Raw genomic sequence first — 17,704 nt, 5'->3', positions numbered from 1 at the left:
GTGAGTAGGAGGAAAAAAATGCATTCATTCACATAACCCAGGGTTTAGCATCAGCATCATTTTAGAAGCATATGGATGTTTAGATCTTGCTCCTAGAGCCTCCTAAGCACGTGTTTAAAGTTCTTTTTAAAACCCACCTCAGGAAGGTGTTCCTGATGACCGTGCCTGGGGTCTAGAAGGAAAGGTGGATGTTGGGTGACCCTGGATGGGAAGGCCTATAGGGTTTTTTGGACATAACCTAGAGGGTGTTTGGAAAAGGCCATCTCATTATGTTTTTGTTTAGTGAGTGGTAAGAGTGAGTTCCCAACGTAAGATCCTGCATTTTGGTTGACAAGTTCTTCCCTTGAAATGGGATTGAAGAACCATGTCTTGCTATGGGTGAGTCCCCAGGAGTGGCCTTAAAGAGGGGAGATGGACAGGAAGGACATGTTATCGTCCCCTAGGAAGTGAGGACCCTGGCTTCTCTCATAGATGATCTGTGTCACTTTGGGAACCAGTTTGATGATAATTAATAAACTTGGAATGGCTGTTTTTTGCGTTGGCAATTTTCCTTTGAGATCTCTACCGGGAGTCAGGAGACTGTTTAGGGTTATTGTAAGTATTTTTGGCTTTGTGGCAGCCACCCACCTCTACTGCTGGAGTGAGAAAGCTGCCACAAACAATACAGAAATGAACTGGTCTCGCTGTGTGCCAGTAACATTTACGCACGAAAACAGGCTGGTCTCTGCCATAGGGACAGTATTGCATGTGTGTATCAGGAGCCACGCACTAGCTTGCAGTGTCCATTGCACAACGTTTGCAATGGCCCAAGCCTGAACACAACCCATCGGGGGATGGATAAATACAGCATGGTATACTTATATGATAGAATCTATGTAAGTGTTAAACGGAATGATCTGGATCTATTTTTTATCAGCCTGACTGGCTTCCAGAAAGATCATGTGTTGGGGGAAACTGTTGCAAAGCCATGTCTTTATTACTCATGGATGTTGCTAAAAATAATACATCATTTATTGATACACATGTGTTTGTACAATTGTTAAAATTAAATGAGAGCAGCAAATTTATGGTAGCAGTTGCTTTCCAAGAGGGGACATGACAAGAAAGGGGCACTCACGAAGCATTTCTGTTTTATTAAAGACTGTTGAGTCTACCTTGACCGGGTGTTTGTTGTCATTTGGGGGGAGATTAGAAGGCAGGTGTTCTATTTTTGTGTGTGCTGTTCTATATGTTTAAATTAAAAAAAATAATAATAATAAAGCACTGAGTTGTAATAACTACGAACTTCTTGGCAGAGCTGCCCCGGGGCAGCTCTGGGGTTCGCTGCCCCAGGGCAGCTCTGGGGTTCGCTGCCTCTCCAGCTCTTGTTTTCCATCCACAGGGCCGCTCTATGTCATCGTCGAGTACGCCTCAAAAGGCAATCTTCGGGAATACCTCCGCGCCCGGAGGCCACCTGGGATGGAGTATTCCTATGACATCAACCGTGTTCCCGAGGAGCAGATGGCCTTCAAGGACTTGGTGTCGTGCACCTACCAGCTGGCCCGGGGCATGGAGTACTTGGCTTCCCAGAAAGTGAGTCCTTCCCCTTCTCCTCAGTTGGATGGATTCCAGTGAAAAATGTCTGAAGAAAACAGGCCATTTGGACGTGCTTGTTTGCCGTATCAAGCCCTGGCCTGTCTTGTACAACCTGGAAAATATGTCTTGCATTATTCATACTGGTGTTTGATGAACTCTTTAACAGTCAGAGTTGCATCATAGACCTGTAGCAGCGCCACAGAGTTGAGCAGAGAAGATGTCTCTTCTCAGAGATGGGCTGGCCGGCACCCTTTGGGGAACCAGCTTTCCAGGTGGACGGCAGCGAGGTTAGGGGGCGCTGCCTTTGATGCCGATGATCTTTTGGCTTTGTTTTGTGGTTCTTGAGTCTCTGGATGTGGACTTTGGGTGTCGTCTCTGTGGTTTTGAGTTTGAAATGATGTTAAAGATTCTAGGAACGGAGATCAAATGATGGGGTGTTTTGGTAACGTCGAGTGCCAGGTATTCTCTGGATTTATTTTGTCTCATTTCACGAGGTGACCCTCTGCGGTTGAAAGTTGGCCAGGTCCCCTGAGGTGAATCACTTGCATTCCAAGCATGCCGCATGCTGTTGGAACTTGAAACATCTGAGTTATTCTGAAAGCAGTTAGACAGGTGCCCAGATGTCCCCTGGGGCATTTTGGATTGGCCCCAGGTGCCCTTCCCTGGCCCACACTTCGGGGACGGTACATAGCTTCTTCCTTGGGCAGAGGTGGGTCAGTTCTTATCTGCTCTGGAGTATCATGAAACATCAGTAATTGCTCGCGTCCTCAAAGAAGTAAGAGCCTCTGGTGGGCGTGGACCCTCTGTCCCCCCGCGGGATCTTGGCCATGGTGGTCATTGATGGGGCAAGGTGGCTTCTGTCAGGCCACACCACGTGGCGATTCAGGAAGGGCCCCGCTGCACCTTGGCCCCTGCTGTCTGTAGCCAGGAGGAAACACAGCCAGAGTTACCACATGTTCTGGGGTTTTTTTCTTAGCAAAAGAGTCCAGAGTTGAAGATTTTTCAGAAAAAAATTTTTTTTTATGTACAATCTCCCAATGTATAGATTTTAGGAAACCAAGACAGAGTGGAGTTGTGTCTGTGTGTACGTGTGCAGCAGACTTTGCCAGCTGACGAGTCAGACAATCAGATCCAGAATGTGGGACGTTTGACAAGACATTGCTTCAAAATGTCAGAGTCACAGAAGATTGAAAAAAAAAAAAAAATCCTGCAGAGAGTGTTCCAGATGAAAAGAAGCTTAAGAGTCATGACAACTAAATGTACATGTGTAATCCTGGACTAGCTCCCTGTTCTGGGTGGGAGGTAGGGGGACAGCTTTTGTAAAAACTGTTTATGAACACTTAAATATGTGTATGGACTGTATATTAGATAATGTGGCTGTTTCACTGTTAAATTTGGGGGCAGTGATAAAGGTCTTATGTTAAGGTAGGAGATACCTGCAAATGAAGTCTGCAACTCATTTTTAAATGGTTTAGCCACAAAAAGTGCGTGTGTGTGCGTGTGTGTGTGTGTGTTTGTGTGTGTGTGAATGTGTGTGGGGAGCCTGGGTATAGAGAGAAAAAGAGAGCAAGGAAGCATAAGAATTGAATCTGGCAAACATGGATATCCATTGTTCTACTTTACCTTTTCTGTAACTTGGAACGATTGCTAAGTAAAACCCTGGGAAGACATCCTGCCTGCAGGCTGCCAGATCTGACTCTCTGGTCCTTCTTGCTCTGTCCTCCTGCTCTGGTGTGGAGGGAGGATGATATTGGGGGCTCAGCAGGGAGTTGCTCTTGATAAAAGTGATAGAAGACTGGCCTGGTGCTTTTATTAATCCTTCAGCAAATATGCCTGAGTGTTCCTGATTTGGATGCCTGGTGTGCTGAGTCAGGCTCCCTGTGGGTGACCGGAATGGATGCCGTCCTCAGCCTCTTGGAGCGGGCACTGTGGGGGACAGCAGGTGAAATCAACAGTCAGTTCAGTTCAGTTCAGTCGCTCAGTTGTGTCTGACTCTGCGACCCCATGATCCGCAGCACGCCAGGCCTCCCTATCCATCACCAACTCCCAGAGTTTACCCAGACTCATGTCCATTGAGTTGGTGATGCCATCCAGCTATCGCATCCTCTGTCATCCCCTTCTCCTCCTGCCCCCAGTCCCTCCCAGCATCAGGAACTTTTCCAGTGAGTCAACTCTTCTCATGAGGTGGCCAAAGTATTGGAGTTTCAGCTTCAGTATCAGTCCTTCCAATGAACACCTAGGACTGATCTCCTTTAGAATGGACTGGTTGGATCTCCCTGCAGTCCAAGGGACTCTTAAGAGTCTTCTCCAACACCACAGTTCAAAAGCATCAATTCTTTGGCCCTCAGCCTTCTTTACAGTCCAACTTTCACATCCATACATGACCACTGGAAAAACCATAGCCTTGACTAGATGGACATTCGTGGGCAAAGTAATGTCTCTGCTTTTGAATGTGCTATCTAGGTTGGTCATAACTTTCCTTCCAAGGAGTAAGCTTCTTCTAATTTCATGGCTGCAATCACCATCTGCAGTGATTTTGGAGCCCAAAAAAATAAAGTCTGACACTGTTTCCACTGTTTCCCCATCTATTTCCCATGAAGTGATGGGACCAGATGCCATTTTCTGAATGTTGAGCTTTAAGCCAATTTTTTCACTCTCCTCTTTCACTTTCATCAAGAGGCTTTTTAGCTCCTCTTCACTTTCTGCCATAAGGGTGGTGTCATCTGCATATCTGAGGTTATTAATATTTCTCCCGGTAATCTTAATTCCAGCTTGTGCTTCTTCCAGCCCAGCGTTTCTCATGATGTACTCTGCATAGAAGTTAAATAAGCAGGATGACAATATACAGCCTTGACGTACTCCTTTTCCTATTTGGAACCAGTCTGTTGTTCCATGTCCAGTTCTAACTGTTGCTTCTTGACGTGCATATAGGTTTTTCAAGAGGCAGGTCAGGTGGTCTGGTATTGCCATCTCTTGAAGAATTTTCCACAGTTGATTGTGATCCACACAGTCAAAGGCTTTGGCATAGTCAATAAAGCAGAAATAGATGTTTTTCTGGAACTCTCTTGCTTTTTCCATGATCCAGCGGATGTTGGCAATTTGATCTCTGGTTCCTCTGCCTTTTCTAAAACCGAGAATAACAAGGAGAGAGAAGAAAGCCTTCCTCAGCGATCAATGCAAAGAAATAGAGGAAAGTAACAGAATGGGAAAGACTAGAGATCTCTTCAAGAAAATTAGGGCTACCAAGGGAACGTGTCATGCAAAGATGGGCTCGATAAAGGACAGAAATGGTATGGACCTAACAGAAACAGAAGATATTAAGAAGAGGTGGCAAGAATACATAGAAGAACTGTACAAAAAAGATCTTCATGACCAAGATAATCACAATGGTCTGATCATTCACCTAGAGCCAGACATCCTGGAATGTGAAGGCAGGTGGGCCTTAGAAAGCATCACTATGAGCAAAGCTAGTGGAGGTGATGGAATTCCAGTTGAGCTATTTCAAATCCGGAAAGATGATGCTGTGAAAGTGCTGTAGTCAATATGCCAGCAAATTTGGAAAACTCAGCAGTGGCCACAAGCCTGGAAAAGGTCAGTTTTCATTCCAATCCCAAAAAAAGGCAATGCCAAAGAATGCTCAAACTACCACGCAATTGTACTTATCTCACATGCTAGTAAAGTAATGCTCAAAATTCTCCAAGCCAGGCTTCAGCAATATGTGAACCGTGAACTTACAGATGTTCAAGCTGGTTTTAGAAATCAATAATAAATGAGGGCATAAAAATAAGCATGTTGAAAGGCTGAGAATTGTGCTGTGGAGGAAGCCCCTGGAGTGGGGGCAGGAATCAGAGGCGGGGGTGGGGGGACTCGAGAGGTTTGGGGACCAAAGGTGATGGCTGAGCCCTCCTGCAGAGGGACAAGCTGTATGGAGGCAGGCCCTGCTCATTCGGAAGCTGACAGCCCCAGTCAAGACTCGGCTCTTGGTGCTGGGGAAGCCTCGAAGGGGCTGCTGCTACTGCTGCTGCTAAGTCGCTTCAGTCGTGTCTGACTCTGTGCAACCCCATAGACGGGCAGCCCACCAGGCTCCTCTGTTGCTGGGATTCTCCAGGCAAGAATACTGGAGTAAGTTGCCATTTCCTTCTCCCCTCCAGGGGGCAGTGATTTGGATCAGGTTCGCAGTATAAAGCCGGCTACTTGTGACTATGGTTTCAGCTAAGGTTTATTGGCTCCGACAGATACCAGAGAAGTAGATTGGTTTGGGATGTATTTTGCCATCAGGACAGTTAATGCATTGAGTAGATACAGGAGGGAGAGGAAGAGGGACCAAGAATGACTGCTGGATTTCCATCTTGAGAAACGTGACGGTGGTACAGCTTATCGGGATGAGGAAGATGGGAGGGGCAGGGGCGGTGGCAGGAATTGATTCCTGTGGGAAGCCCCAGGTGCATTTCCAGTATGTCCGAGGGTCATTCAAGGGCAGATGTCCGCCAGGAAGCTGAAGGCTGCAGCTCAGCTCTGGGGGGCTAGGCGAGACACTGGAGCCAGCGAAGAAGGTATAGGTTCAGGGCATGGGAATGGATGTGTTCACCTTGGGCAGGGAGGTTGGGGAGAGGCAGAATCAGAAGCTTGCAGTCAAACCCTGAGAAACCTCTCAAATCCAGAGATTGACTTAAAGCGCGGGAAAAGATGGAGGAGACACCCTCAGAGGAGGAGGAGGAAACCCAGAATGTGGTTCAGAGGTCCAGAGAGGAGTCTCGGGAAGGCAGGAGGAGGAGAAAGAAGATGGCTGAGTCCTGCCCCACCACCCGTATTGCACCCCGGCCCTGAGGATCGCAGCCTTCCTGCTTTGCTGTGTGGTGTGGTGGAGAGAGAACTGAGGATCAGTTGAACTCTGCAAAATGGAGAAAAGAATACATTTTAGAATGACAAACTGAAAGTACTCTTATTAGCAGTACTGTAATCATCATCATACTACTAATCACTACCACTTTTTGAGAGCTTAATGTCCACCAGGCCTGGGGCAAACATTTTACATACAATGTTGTCTGTAACCCCAGAATAACTCAGAAACAGGTGTGTTTATAATCCCTGTCCTATGGGTAAAGATGCTGGGGGCTGTTAGGAAACTCCAGGAAACCTTTGAGCCCAGGTGTGTGTGTGTCACTGTGCTCATTTCTGAGATGGGGACTCGTCAGTTCAGAGAATAAAGAGGCTGGTCCCACACCTGGCCTTTTGGTTTTCTACTCTGCTATCTTGCTCTCAGTTATTCCTGCCTCTCTAGACCAAGAAGAGGACCACTGAGAGGCATTTGGGAGTTGAAATCAAGAACTCAGGAGGAGTGTGTAAAGAATTCTGTGTGTATTTCTCAGGTGTATATGAAAAAGACCAAGAAGATGAGAAGAAATGCCCTGTGCTGGGGCTTCATTTGCCAACCCAGGGTGGAATAGAGGGGACAGAGTCCTGTTTCCTAAGGCTTCGCAGTCATGTTTCCAAAGCTCTTTGCCAAAGGCCGCCTATAATTAAGGACCTAGAACAGATTTGAGCAGGTTCTAGTTGATCTTAAGGATGGTACCCTGAGTGGAACCTGCTTCTAAAACTGGAGGGCTTATTTCAGGTAGTGGAAAATGGAGAAGCAGGAAACAGTCAGATCATAGCTCTGCCACATGGATTCTGTCCCGGTGGATGGCAATGCATTTGTTAGAGACCCACCTGAGGAACTGTTGGCTGTGACATCTGGCTCACTGCTGATGGAGTATAATTAGAAATTCAGCTCAGTGGACATTGACGGCGTCAGGCTCTGTGCTGGGCATGTGAGATAAACCTGCAGTCCTGTGCTTAAGTTGGCAACACTGGAGATGGACAAGCTAAGAGACACTGTGATGTGTACAGCAATACAATGGGTGATGTGGTGTTTGAGCCTTATCCCAGTTATGCAAGCCTTTCTATTTTTAGTGCAAAGTACTCTAATTTTTCTTTTTTATAAAATATTAAGGACAGTTAAACCTCCAAGGTGTTTAACTTGAACAGCTGTTTTTATTTTTGCTGGTTTTTTTTTTTTTAAGCTTAGCTTCCTCATCTTTAAAATGGCTATGATAACACCCATCTCATAAGTTGCCTTGGAAATTTAATGTGATCAGCTGTGCAGAGGCACCCAGCACACTGTCAGGGTCATAGAGGTATTCGTTTTCCTTCCCTTAGGGACCCGTTTACCTTCGTTTATTTAAAAATAAAACGGAATACCAAATATTCCAAAGAGCTCTAGTTATGTAAAATGGCCAGCTCTTTGCACTGGAGAACAACTCAGATTTCTGCAGATGATGTAAATTTGGCTTGACGTTGATTATTTTCTTTTTCATGGGTATTGGTTCCAAGTCTCTTCTTGTTCAGCCCAGAGGGTGGGCTTTGGTGTTTCCCAGCCCCCTGGGATGCAGGAGGCTAGTGATGGATTCTGGCTTTCACAGTGAAAATGGAGGTCACCATCATGGTGACTCATAGTTGAGCCCTTATGTGTGGTCGAAGCCCCGTGCACAGGGAGCCAGATTCTTCTGACCGCACGGCTTGCCAAACGCACAGAGTCTTGTCAGCGGGGAGCACACCACCGGGAAAGTTTGGCCCAGGACTTGGAAGTTCCATTTGAAGAGGCCTCCAAAACCAGGAACCCGGCTCCCACCCCGACCGGATCCCCGGGCGGCTTCTGGGAGCTCTCACATTTCTTGCTTCCATTCTGGCCGGGCACAGGCAGCGTGTGGGCTCCTTTTGCTTTCCCTTCAGTGACCTTAGCCCATCCGGGGGGCCACAGACGCAGATAAAAACAAGGAATAGTTGGAGGGTGGGCAGAAAAAAATTATTCCTAATTCATTCTTCAGGGAGAGTTTGGCTTGCTCTTTTTTTAAAATGGCCTGTTTCTTGTAGTATCTATCTAAAATCAGCCCCATCTCACCCATATCAGAGGGGTTGCTAGGAGTCTCTCCTTCATATAATAGTTTGCCTTTGCCCAGAACCTGAGTAAAAGGCTTTGTTAGGGATGTTTGTTTACCTCTGTCTACCTCACATTTCCAAAAATAGGAGGTGATGATTTGGGACCGCAATTACTATGTATCCTGATGAAATTTTGGTGTATTAAAGTACAACTAAAACGCTTTCAACAGCTTACAAAAGCATATCATTTGCAGAAAGGAGATATAGATGTTATAAGGACTAGAGCTTTCTGAGACTGAAAAGATCACATCAGAACCATGAATCGGCTGCCCTGTAGTAAGCGTCTCAGCTCCTGGCCCCTGTGTATGTGACAGACATCGGTTGGGTCCTATGTGGGGGCCAGGTGTTGGGTGAGAACTGGACAGAGAATTTGGATAGATAGGCAGTGATTTTGATATAAGCCCGGAACAGATGTGACCAGCTCCTTCAGAAACAAAATTTGAGGAAAACAAAAAAAGATGCAATAGGGCTAAGTCTGGAAGCACAGGGACGGTCATGTAGTCATTGTGGCCTCCTGTGGGGCATGGGGGGTGGGCAGTGATGAGACCCCGGACTAAGCAGGTGGCAGTGAGGATGGAGCTGGGTGGACAAATTGGAGAGGCATTTGGGAGTTGAAATCAAAAAGAACGCGGGAGGAGTGTATAAAGAAGTCTGGTGTGTATATCACAGGTGTGTATGAAAAAGACCGAGAAGATAAGAGTAGAGACCTTGAACTTAAGGTGCCAAAGGGATGTGGCAGTGTCCTGTAGCCTGATAAAATGAGAATCTGGATCCCAGGAGAGTGGTCAGGATAGAGATAAGAATTTGAAGATCTTTCCTATGTAGCTAAGAATGGGAGCCATGAGGATGTATGGAAATATACAGAATTAATGGGGCAGGTCCTCTGTTTTGAGGGAGAGAGGAGTTAAGCCAAGGAATCTGAAGGGGTGGGGAGAGAGGAGGAGAGTGAGCCAAGAGAAGGGATGGGGTGGAACTCAGCAGGGGGACAGCGTCAAAAATGAGCAAGAAAACAGGGTCCTGAACTGCAGAGAGGGAAAAATTGCATTTGAGTCTTCACAATGTGAAGGATGCCAGTCAACTGAAGTTAAAAAGGCGTGTGGTTTCTTATCTGCCTTTGCTCTTTGAAATAGTTGGGGCCATAGTCTTTAATTAGAAAAGAAACAGCGATTTTTGACCTCAGTTGTATTTTCTGTCTACGTTATAAGATGTGCCTTTTTATCCTTGTAGCATTTTGAAATAAGTTTTAAAAAAATTTTTTTATTTCAGTGCATTCATCGAGATTTAGCTGCCAGAAATGTTTTGGTAACAGAAAACAACGTGATGAAAATAGCTGACTTTGGACTGGCCAGAGATATCAACAATATAGACTATTACAAAAAGACCACAAATGTGAGTCTATGGTGACGATATGGTGGGAGAGGGTTAGAGGGGAGGCACGGAGCGTTCCAGGTGAAAGGTAATGTTCAGAACTAATAGACCAATGCCTTTTTATTCCTGCTCATTTGCGTTACTGCTTACAAACTTCTCAATAAGCAAATTCAGGCTTAACTCTGAGTTAAGACTCTTAGTAAATGTGAGCCAGTCTTATATACTGAATAATCAGCCTCTAGGATCTTCATAAGGCTCCTCGTCCGGAAATTCCCTAGCAAAGATTGGAGCTGGTGAGTTTCTGGGTTAATTTTCACCTAGAAATGGGCCAGGGTGTGTCAACGTGCTGGGGAAGATGTATGATCACGAGGAAACGACCCTTTATCAACATGTCCATATCTGTGCATCTCCCACACTCTGCGTAGTCCCCTTGGAGTGTATTTTTTTCCACTAATGACTCTCCAGCAAAAACCATTAGAGTGTCGGCTCTTAAAATAAACAGGGCACAGGCCGGTGGGGGCTGCTAAAGTAAACCGGTTTTAGTATATTGGGTTTTACATTTCTTCCACGCTTGCAGGGCCGACTTCCGGTCAAGTGGATGGCTCCCGAAGCCCTTTTCGACAGAGTGTACACCCATCAGAGTGATGTGTGAGTAACTCCCTTGTCGCTGCCTTCTCCCTGGGGTTGACTTGCAGAAATCTAGTCCATTCCTTGCCTTCCTTCCTTCTTTGGTGCCTGCTGCATTTCACACATGCAGAGAAAGTGCAGGAGCCAGCCTTAGAAAGGACGGATTTTCTGCTAGGCTGGTAACCAATGCTCTGTTACTAATCTGCCTGGCTTCAAAGCACACGGGAGGTGGAACCGCTAACCTGCTCCTGCCAGAGCGGAAGCTCCCGCCTTCAACTTACTCATGGATGTGCAAGTACAAAGCTGCTATCTAATTTGCCGAGCTGTTGGCATGTTCTTTGCGCTCTTCAACTTTTCCTTCTTGAGAGTGGTTTGTCGTATTTTCCCCATCCTAGGTTTGTCCTTACAGTGGGGAGGCTGGTTGGGATGAGATCCACTCAGGGGATCTCCACAGAGCCTACTCCCTGTTTATCCTTTGAAAAATGTCCAACCTCGTCTTTGCAGCCTTGATAACATTACAGCAATAGAGTGAAAACTCTACAGTATTTCAGTTATGATACACTTAAAAATACTATCAGGGCTAGGCTCCAAGCAGTATTTTAGAATTCTAGCTTTGGAAATCTGGTGGAAAGATATTACCATTGTGAGAAACTGGGTGAGAGGTAGAGGATCACACTGTTCTATTTTCATAAGTTCCTGTGAATCTATAATTATTCCGAAAGTTAAAAAGTCAGTTGAGCTACTCTTACTTGTGTGGGTGGGAGGGTTTCTGGGGCAGGCATGGAGCCTGTGGCACGGCCACTGGTTCTCTTCAGCAGTCCTAGAAGGAGAGCCTTATGGTTTCCAGTTTTGCAGTGAGCTGCTTCTCTTGCTGGATACAAAACTGAAGTCAGTTTCATTTCTGAAACTCACCCTAATAGAATCAGTGAGGGTGTGTTTCCAGCTTAGAAGCTCATGTTGATAACACCGCATAAAGACAAAGAGTTTTATTTGAAAGTGGTGGAAGGAGGAAGAAAGAACCAAATCTCCATCCCTTGTGTCCCCTTTCCACCCTCCCCAAAGAGTGATGGTTTACCATCACTTATCTGTTGTCGGCTGATGGAAAATTCCATCAGAATATCTCCTCATCGTCATCTGGGGACGCTTTCTGGGGACAGGAAGGGGCAGGTTGGATGAACTGCAGGAGGGCCCCGGTCATTTGTCTTTGAGTGTAAGAAGTGTGGGGGAGTTTGTTTTCTTAACTGGGTGTGTTTAGGTTTCTGTGATTCAGATGGGTTACTAATGCTGTTTTCTCCCCTCTTTGCAGCTGGTCCTTCGGGGTGTTAATGTGGGAGATCTTCACGTTAGGGGGCTCGCCCTACCCAGGGATTCCCGTGGAGGAACTTTTTAAGCTGCTTAAGGAAGGACATAGGATGGACAAGCCAGCAAACTGCACCAACGAACTGTAAGGGCTCTTGTCTCTCCTGATGCCCCAGGGAACCCACCACGCCACTAATGCTTCTCCTGGCTGGTTCCGTTTCCTAAGGCCCCCAGGTTTCTAAATATGTCCTGAGAAAAAGAATTGCTGAGACTTCCTGGGCTCAATCCCAGAACTGAGATAGAGAGTTCCATGGACAGGCCTGACTGTCCAAAAGAAAGAGCATCCTTCTGGGGTGGTATGGAGTGAGCTTTACACCACTGAGGTGTTGGGTGCTTGGCCGAGGGCTCCCAGGCTTCCACAGTGAGCCCTGCAGTAATCTTCCTGGGCCGCTGTGCTATCCTCGCTGTTCTTCAGAGTGAGAGGAAGATACATCAAGCCTTCCCCCATGCACAAGCCTGAGACCCATGGGGCTGCCTCCATTTCTTATGAGTGGTCTGTGGCCTCTGCACTGTGAGGAGAGAGTGGGTGCTTCTGCAGCCTCTTTGTGACCTATGCTATTATAGATGGATTTCGACCACAGCCCTCAGGGTGAATGAACTAGTGTCTGTTTACCTATATTTTACCCATATTTCAGTGCAGAGGATTAAAAATTTGTCCAGGTGCTAATATAGTCTGACTGTTAATCCTGATCTGACTATAAAACTGGTTTTGAGCAAAACCTACCCTGTTCTTTAAATGGAATTACTTGTGTTGGTGACAAGTGTCTTGTGCAGTAAAATCAGTGCTTTGAAAAGGAGTCTCTCCTCCCAGCTCCCAGTGTCAACTAAGAAGAGGGATTGTTCCAGAGACTGCGGTCTCTTGGGTATTGTTTCATGGGGATTTTATATCAGTAATCCCATGAGTGCTTTTCGGTGCACAGTGGGCATCAGATGAATGGTCACATTTTATAGTATATTATATAAAGCCATTTATTGTGCTCCTTGTCATTCCTGGGGCTTTTTCTACTATAGAGGGTCTGTCGAAACCCATTGTCAAGATAAGGCCTGGGAGCCTAGGCCTGTCCAGGAGTTAATCAGGAAGTGAAGGCATAGCTCAGTGACGACAGATTAATTCATAAGAACCTTGCCTTAATGTTCTGCTTTTCAAATTTCAGTTTTTCAAAACTGAGGAACCTTTGTCCAGAGTGTCGGGCAGATAACAGTAGAGCAGCTTTGGTCCTGGCAGGGGCGTGTGGGGAGGGAAGACTGGATTCCCACCCGCCCCTACCTGGCTCTTCCCACAGTGTCCAGAAGTATGGAAATGTGATGCCCTGTTATAAGTCACTGCCACAGGGATCCCAGAAGTCAACCAGGAAAACAGATAGAAGTGTCTTTTGGGGTTTTTGGCCATACTGTATTGCTTGTGAGATCTTAGTTCCTTGGTTAGGGATTGAACCACAATCCTTGGTGGTGAAAGCGCTCAGTCCTAACCACTGGACCACCAGGGAATTCCCAGAAGTGTCTTTTTTGATGGTGTAGATACTGTCCTAAGCATTTTGGATAAAGTGATGTTTTTGTAAATCAAAGTGCCTTTCAGAGGAACTGAGCAGTTCCTCTTTTGGCAGAGTGGATCACCACCTGCCAGTTCAGTTGCTAGGGACGTTCTGATACGTTTTCATAATTGAGGACATCTCTCTATACTGACTGTTAAGAGTGGCTTATAGCCACACCCCTAGTCCTCAGGGAAGTAACTCACCAAGGAAATCCATCTCTTCCAGGTATATGATGATGAGAGACTGCTGGCATGCAGTACCCTCACAGAGACCCACCTTCAAGCAGTTGGTAGAAGACTTGGATCGAATTCTCACTCTCACAACCAACGAGGTAAGAGCCTCCTTCCAGAAGCCAAGGGTCCTTGCTGGGAAACCCCTGTACAGCTTTTGAAATGCAGCCTCCCCAGTGGGAGTCTGGGGTACAGTTTATCATTGTTCCCGGGCTTGGATAGACTGAAACCATGTTCCTCCCAAACCCTGACTTTTCTTGGAACTTCATCTTGAGAGTTCCAACTCACAAAACCAGACACAAGGGCCCCACCTGAGGCTGCCCCTCACTGTGGCATGTGGGTGGTGGGTCCATGGTGTGTGTATGTAGGAAGATGGGGAAGGAGGAAAAAAATGTCCAAAACCGCAGCATTTGGATTTGAGAGGGAAGGAGCTGGGGTTTCTGTGCTAGTTGGATTCCTTGCCCTGCTCATTAGTGTGAGGGCTGCTGGTCATTACTCTGAGGACTGCTGGTCATTACTCTGAGGGCTGCTGATGGTCCCTTACCAATGAACTTGCCGGGATGAAGTGAAGTTGTGCCATTCTAGCTTCTATATAATGCAGGACATAGACCTACATGACCCTGTGTGGTCATAGTGTAAACATACACAGAGTCACTTCTTTAATGAGTGACTTACAGGATTTTTAAGTGAAAACTTCTGATAAAATATGTATTTTCTATAAAATAGTTATAACCTATAACTACAAAAGAAACCCTCTTTCTGTCACTCACTGTCCACACTCAGCCATGTCAGTGGCTACTTCACCATGCAGAGAGAGTGATCTTTGGTTGTAGAAAGAAAGTGATGTGAGCAGGGAAGGTGATGAACCCATCAAAGGCAGAAAAAACCCCACAACAGAGAGAAATAGTGAATGACTTAGAGATATATAATGAGGATATAGAGCAGTGTTCCTCTAGACAGGGGGAGAAATCTCCCGCAATTGTCTTGATAACAACAGAAAAGGTTAAAACTGCCTAAACATTTTAGAAGGAAAAGAATACATTTATTTTAAAATAATGTATTTAATAGTTTCAGATTGATTTTTTTTTAATAATAAAATGTTGTGATTTGAAACCTTAAGCCAGCAATATTATCTGTGTGTCTGACTGTGGCTGATAAAGGGAGAGATTGCATTTAAATGAACACAGCTGACCTTCAGAAGTTGAAAGGAAAGAAACAGTTCAAGGGGAGAAAAAAAAAAAAACAACCAACTTTCTTCTCCTGCCAAAATTGTTGTTTCTAGTATAAGTTCCTTTAACCCTAGACTTGGAATCCACTGATATCCCTAGGTTTTTTTTTTCCCCCTATCAGATCTGAACATTTACGGCTTCAGTTAGAAACTGAAAAAGCACTAAAGTTCCGTTTTAATGATCCTGTGTCCATGCTCTATGCCATTTATTTACATATTTATATTTAAAGTGGGCCTGTTTTCACCCTGAAATTTACATCTAGCATCCTAAATTTTTTTAAAAAAAGGCAGAATGCCATATTGTCTAACGGATATAAAAATCGAAGTTCTTTCCTTCTGAAAATCGTTACCACATGCTGGAGAAAAATGGTTCCATTTAGGACAAAATTTCATTTTTTTATCATTGTAAGCAAAAAAGTTCTCTTTTGATGTGGTGGGCGTGTTTGTTTCCAGTCGTGCGGTTCTTGCTGATGCTGTTGGAGCTGACACATTCCCCCGTTCTTGGATGGGGACTCTTTTTCTTGCCAAACCTGGTGATGAATTATAGGGGTGGTTTGGGTTTTTTTTTTTTTTTTTCCTGTCTGTTAAAATGTATAGTTGCCAACATTCTGTGGGCCCTTCTTTGATAACACCAAGGCTGGTTGTGCTGTGGTCTACACCTTTTTGTCCCCTTCTCAGCAAAACCATGTATCATGGTATACTCCTTGGCTTTTGGGGGTATGAGCAGAAGCACCCCAACATGCTAGCCTGAATGAGGTAGTGAGACCCAGTAGGGCCCCAGTTTAAAAATCTTTTCGTAGTTTGCAGACCTTTTATGTCAAGGACCAGACAGTCAATATTTTCAGCTTCATGGGCCTCTTTGTAGATCTCTGTAGCAACAGGCACAGACAATGTGTAAATGAATAAATAAACCTGTCTACGTTCAGATAAAACTGATGAACCCTAAAATTTTAAATTTTAGGACATTTTACAAAGTTTAATACCATGAGATGTTATTCTTCTTTTGATTTTTTTTTTTCTTTTTCCCAACCATTTCATAAAGTTAAAAGCCATTCTTAGCTCACAGGCTGCACAAGAGCAGATAGAGGATTTTCACCCTGTTTTAAGTCGAAAGAAGTGTTATCTGGGGGCCATTGGGTGGGTTGTCCGACAGTAGCACCACTAAGTGCTTCAGGGAGCAGAAGAGCCCTTTTTGAATTTCAAACCTGCAAAACTTTGAAATGTAACCTGCGTTTTCCTAAACCGTTCTTTTGCTGTCTATTATGGATGTAACACACATGAGTCTATCCAGGCCTTTTTTGAACCTGTTTACACTTTCAACTCAGAGAGCTTCTGAGAGTAATGAATTGCATCTGTGAAATTACCCGCTGAATGAAGACATATTCCCTTTAAATTATCCTAGAAGCTACAATAGTAAAATGTAATTTGTGACATAAATATTCAGGGTCTCAGCGCTGGAAAGAGGTCTTGGACTTCCACAGCTTCTTGCATCTTCCCCATTTTGCTGGGCGTGGGTTTGAACCATGTGGTCTATCAACGAGTCCTGGGGTCTGTGCCCATCGAGGTGACCACTCAGCTGGGTATTAGGGTTCCCCACTTGGCAATAGTTTGTAACTATTGAAGGGTAACCTAGAGGAGATAAAGTCGGGGTCTCAAGGTGGTTTTGGTGGGAGCTAGGCTGGGTGGGTCTCTCCCTGCTGGGGGTGCCCCCATCCTGTCCCGACTCCCATATCAATGTCCCAAGAGCCTGTGTTTGAAATAAAAGTCTTCTCTTCGCTTCTTTCAGGAATACTTGGACCTCAGTCAGCCTCTCGAACCGTATTCACCTTGTTATCCTGACCCGCGATGAAATAAAACGTCTCTCTTCCCTTCTTTCAGGAATACTTGGACCTCAGTCAGCTTCTTGAACAGTATTCACCTAGTTACCCTGACACCAGGAGTTCTTGCTCTTCGGGAGATGATTCTGTTTTCTCTCCGGACCCCATGCCTTACGAACCCTGCCTTCCTCAGTATCCACATAGAAACGGCAGTGTTAAAACATGAATGGGCCTGTCCCCCTGTCCCCAAACAGGGTGGCGTCAGGAACTTAGCTGTACTGAGCAGGGGGGGCCTTGCCTCCAGGAGCCTGTTGTCTTGGCTTGTATATATGGATCAGAGGAGTAAATATTTGGAAAAGTGATCGGCACACGTGTAAAGAATTGATTATCCAGTTGGAGACTTGTGATCTTCACCAGGAAAACAAGAAGGTTGTGGGGGCAATGGACTGCCATGGGCCACCACATGCTTGGGACCCACTGTGGGTACTGGCTGTGGACCAGCCGGACTTGAGGCAGACACCCGTTCTGCCTGCCTTGTGAATTTTGTAATAATTGGAGAAAATATATGTCAGCGCACACTTATAGAGCACAATTGCAGTATATAGGTGCTGGATGTATGTAAATATATTCAAATTATGTATAAATATATATTATATATTTACAAGGAATTATTTTTTGTATTGATTTTAAATGGATATCCCAGCACACCTAGAAAATTGGTCTCTCTCTCTTTTTTTAAAAAAATATAGCTATTTGCTAAATGCTGTTTCTTACACAGAATTTCTTAATTTTCACCGAGCAGAGGTGGAAAAGTACTTTTGCTTTCAGGGAAAAATGATATGACATTAATTTATTAATGAATTGGTAATATACAAAACAATCTTTTTTTTTTTTTTTTGTAATTTAAGTGGCATTTCTATGCAGGCAGTGCACCAGACTAGTTAATCTCTTGCTTGAACTTAACTAGTTACCAGATCCTTTGAAAAGAGA

At 45.1% G+C, this 17,704-nt stretch overlaps 1 protein-coding gene across 1 annotated transcript in view; it reads left to right on the top strand.

Moving 5' to 3' along the window:
* Positions 1–16,940, top strand: part of FGFR2 (fibroblast growth factor receptor 2) — a 99,468-nt gene extending 82,528 nt beyond the window's left edge. Inside the window, exons 12-17 of the mRNA XM_052660647.1 lie at positions 1,382–1,572; positions 9,820–9,942; positions 10,499–10,569; positions 11,855–11,992; positions 13,665–13,770; positions 16,776–16,940. Of these exons, the coding sequence (XP_052516607.1) occupies positions 1,382–1,572; positions 9,820–9,942; positions 10,499–10,569; positions 11,855–11,992; positions 13,665–13,770; positions 16,776–16,940 (794 nt within the window). The remainder of the gene's footprint in view (positions 1–1,381; positions 1,573–9,819; positions 9,943–10,498; positions 10,570–11,854; positions 11,993–13,664; positions 13,771–16,775) is intronic.
* Positions 16,941–17,704: the final 764 nt, after the last annotated feature.

Source organism: Budorcas taxicolor, chromosome 23 (genome assembly GCF_023091745.1).
Source record: "Budorcas taxicolor isolate Tak-1 chromosome 23, Takin1.1, whole genome shotgun sequence".
NCBI classification, from domain to species: Eukaryota; Metazoa; Chordata; class Mammalia; order Artiodactyla; family Bovidae; genus Budorcas; species Budorcas taxicolor.
Note: the sequence above shows the minus strand (reverse complement) of the source record. Positions and strands in the feature narration are given on the sequence as shown.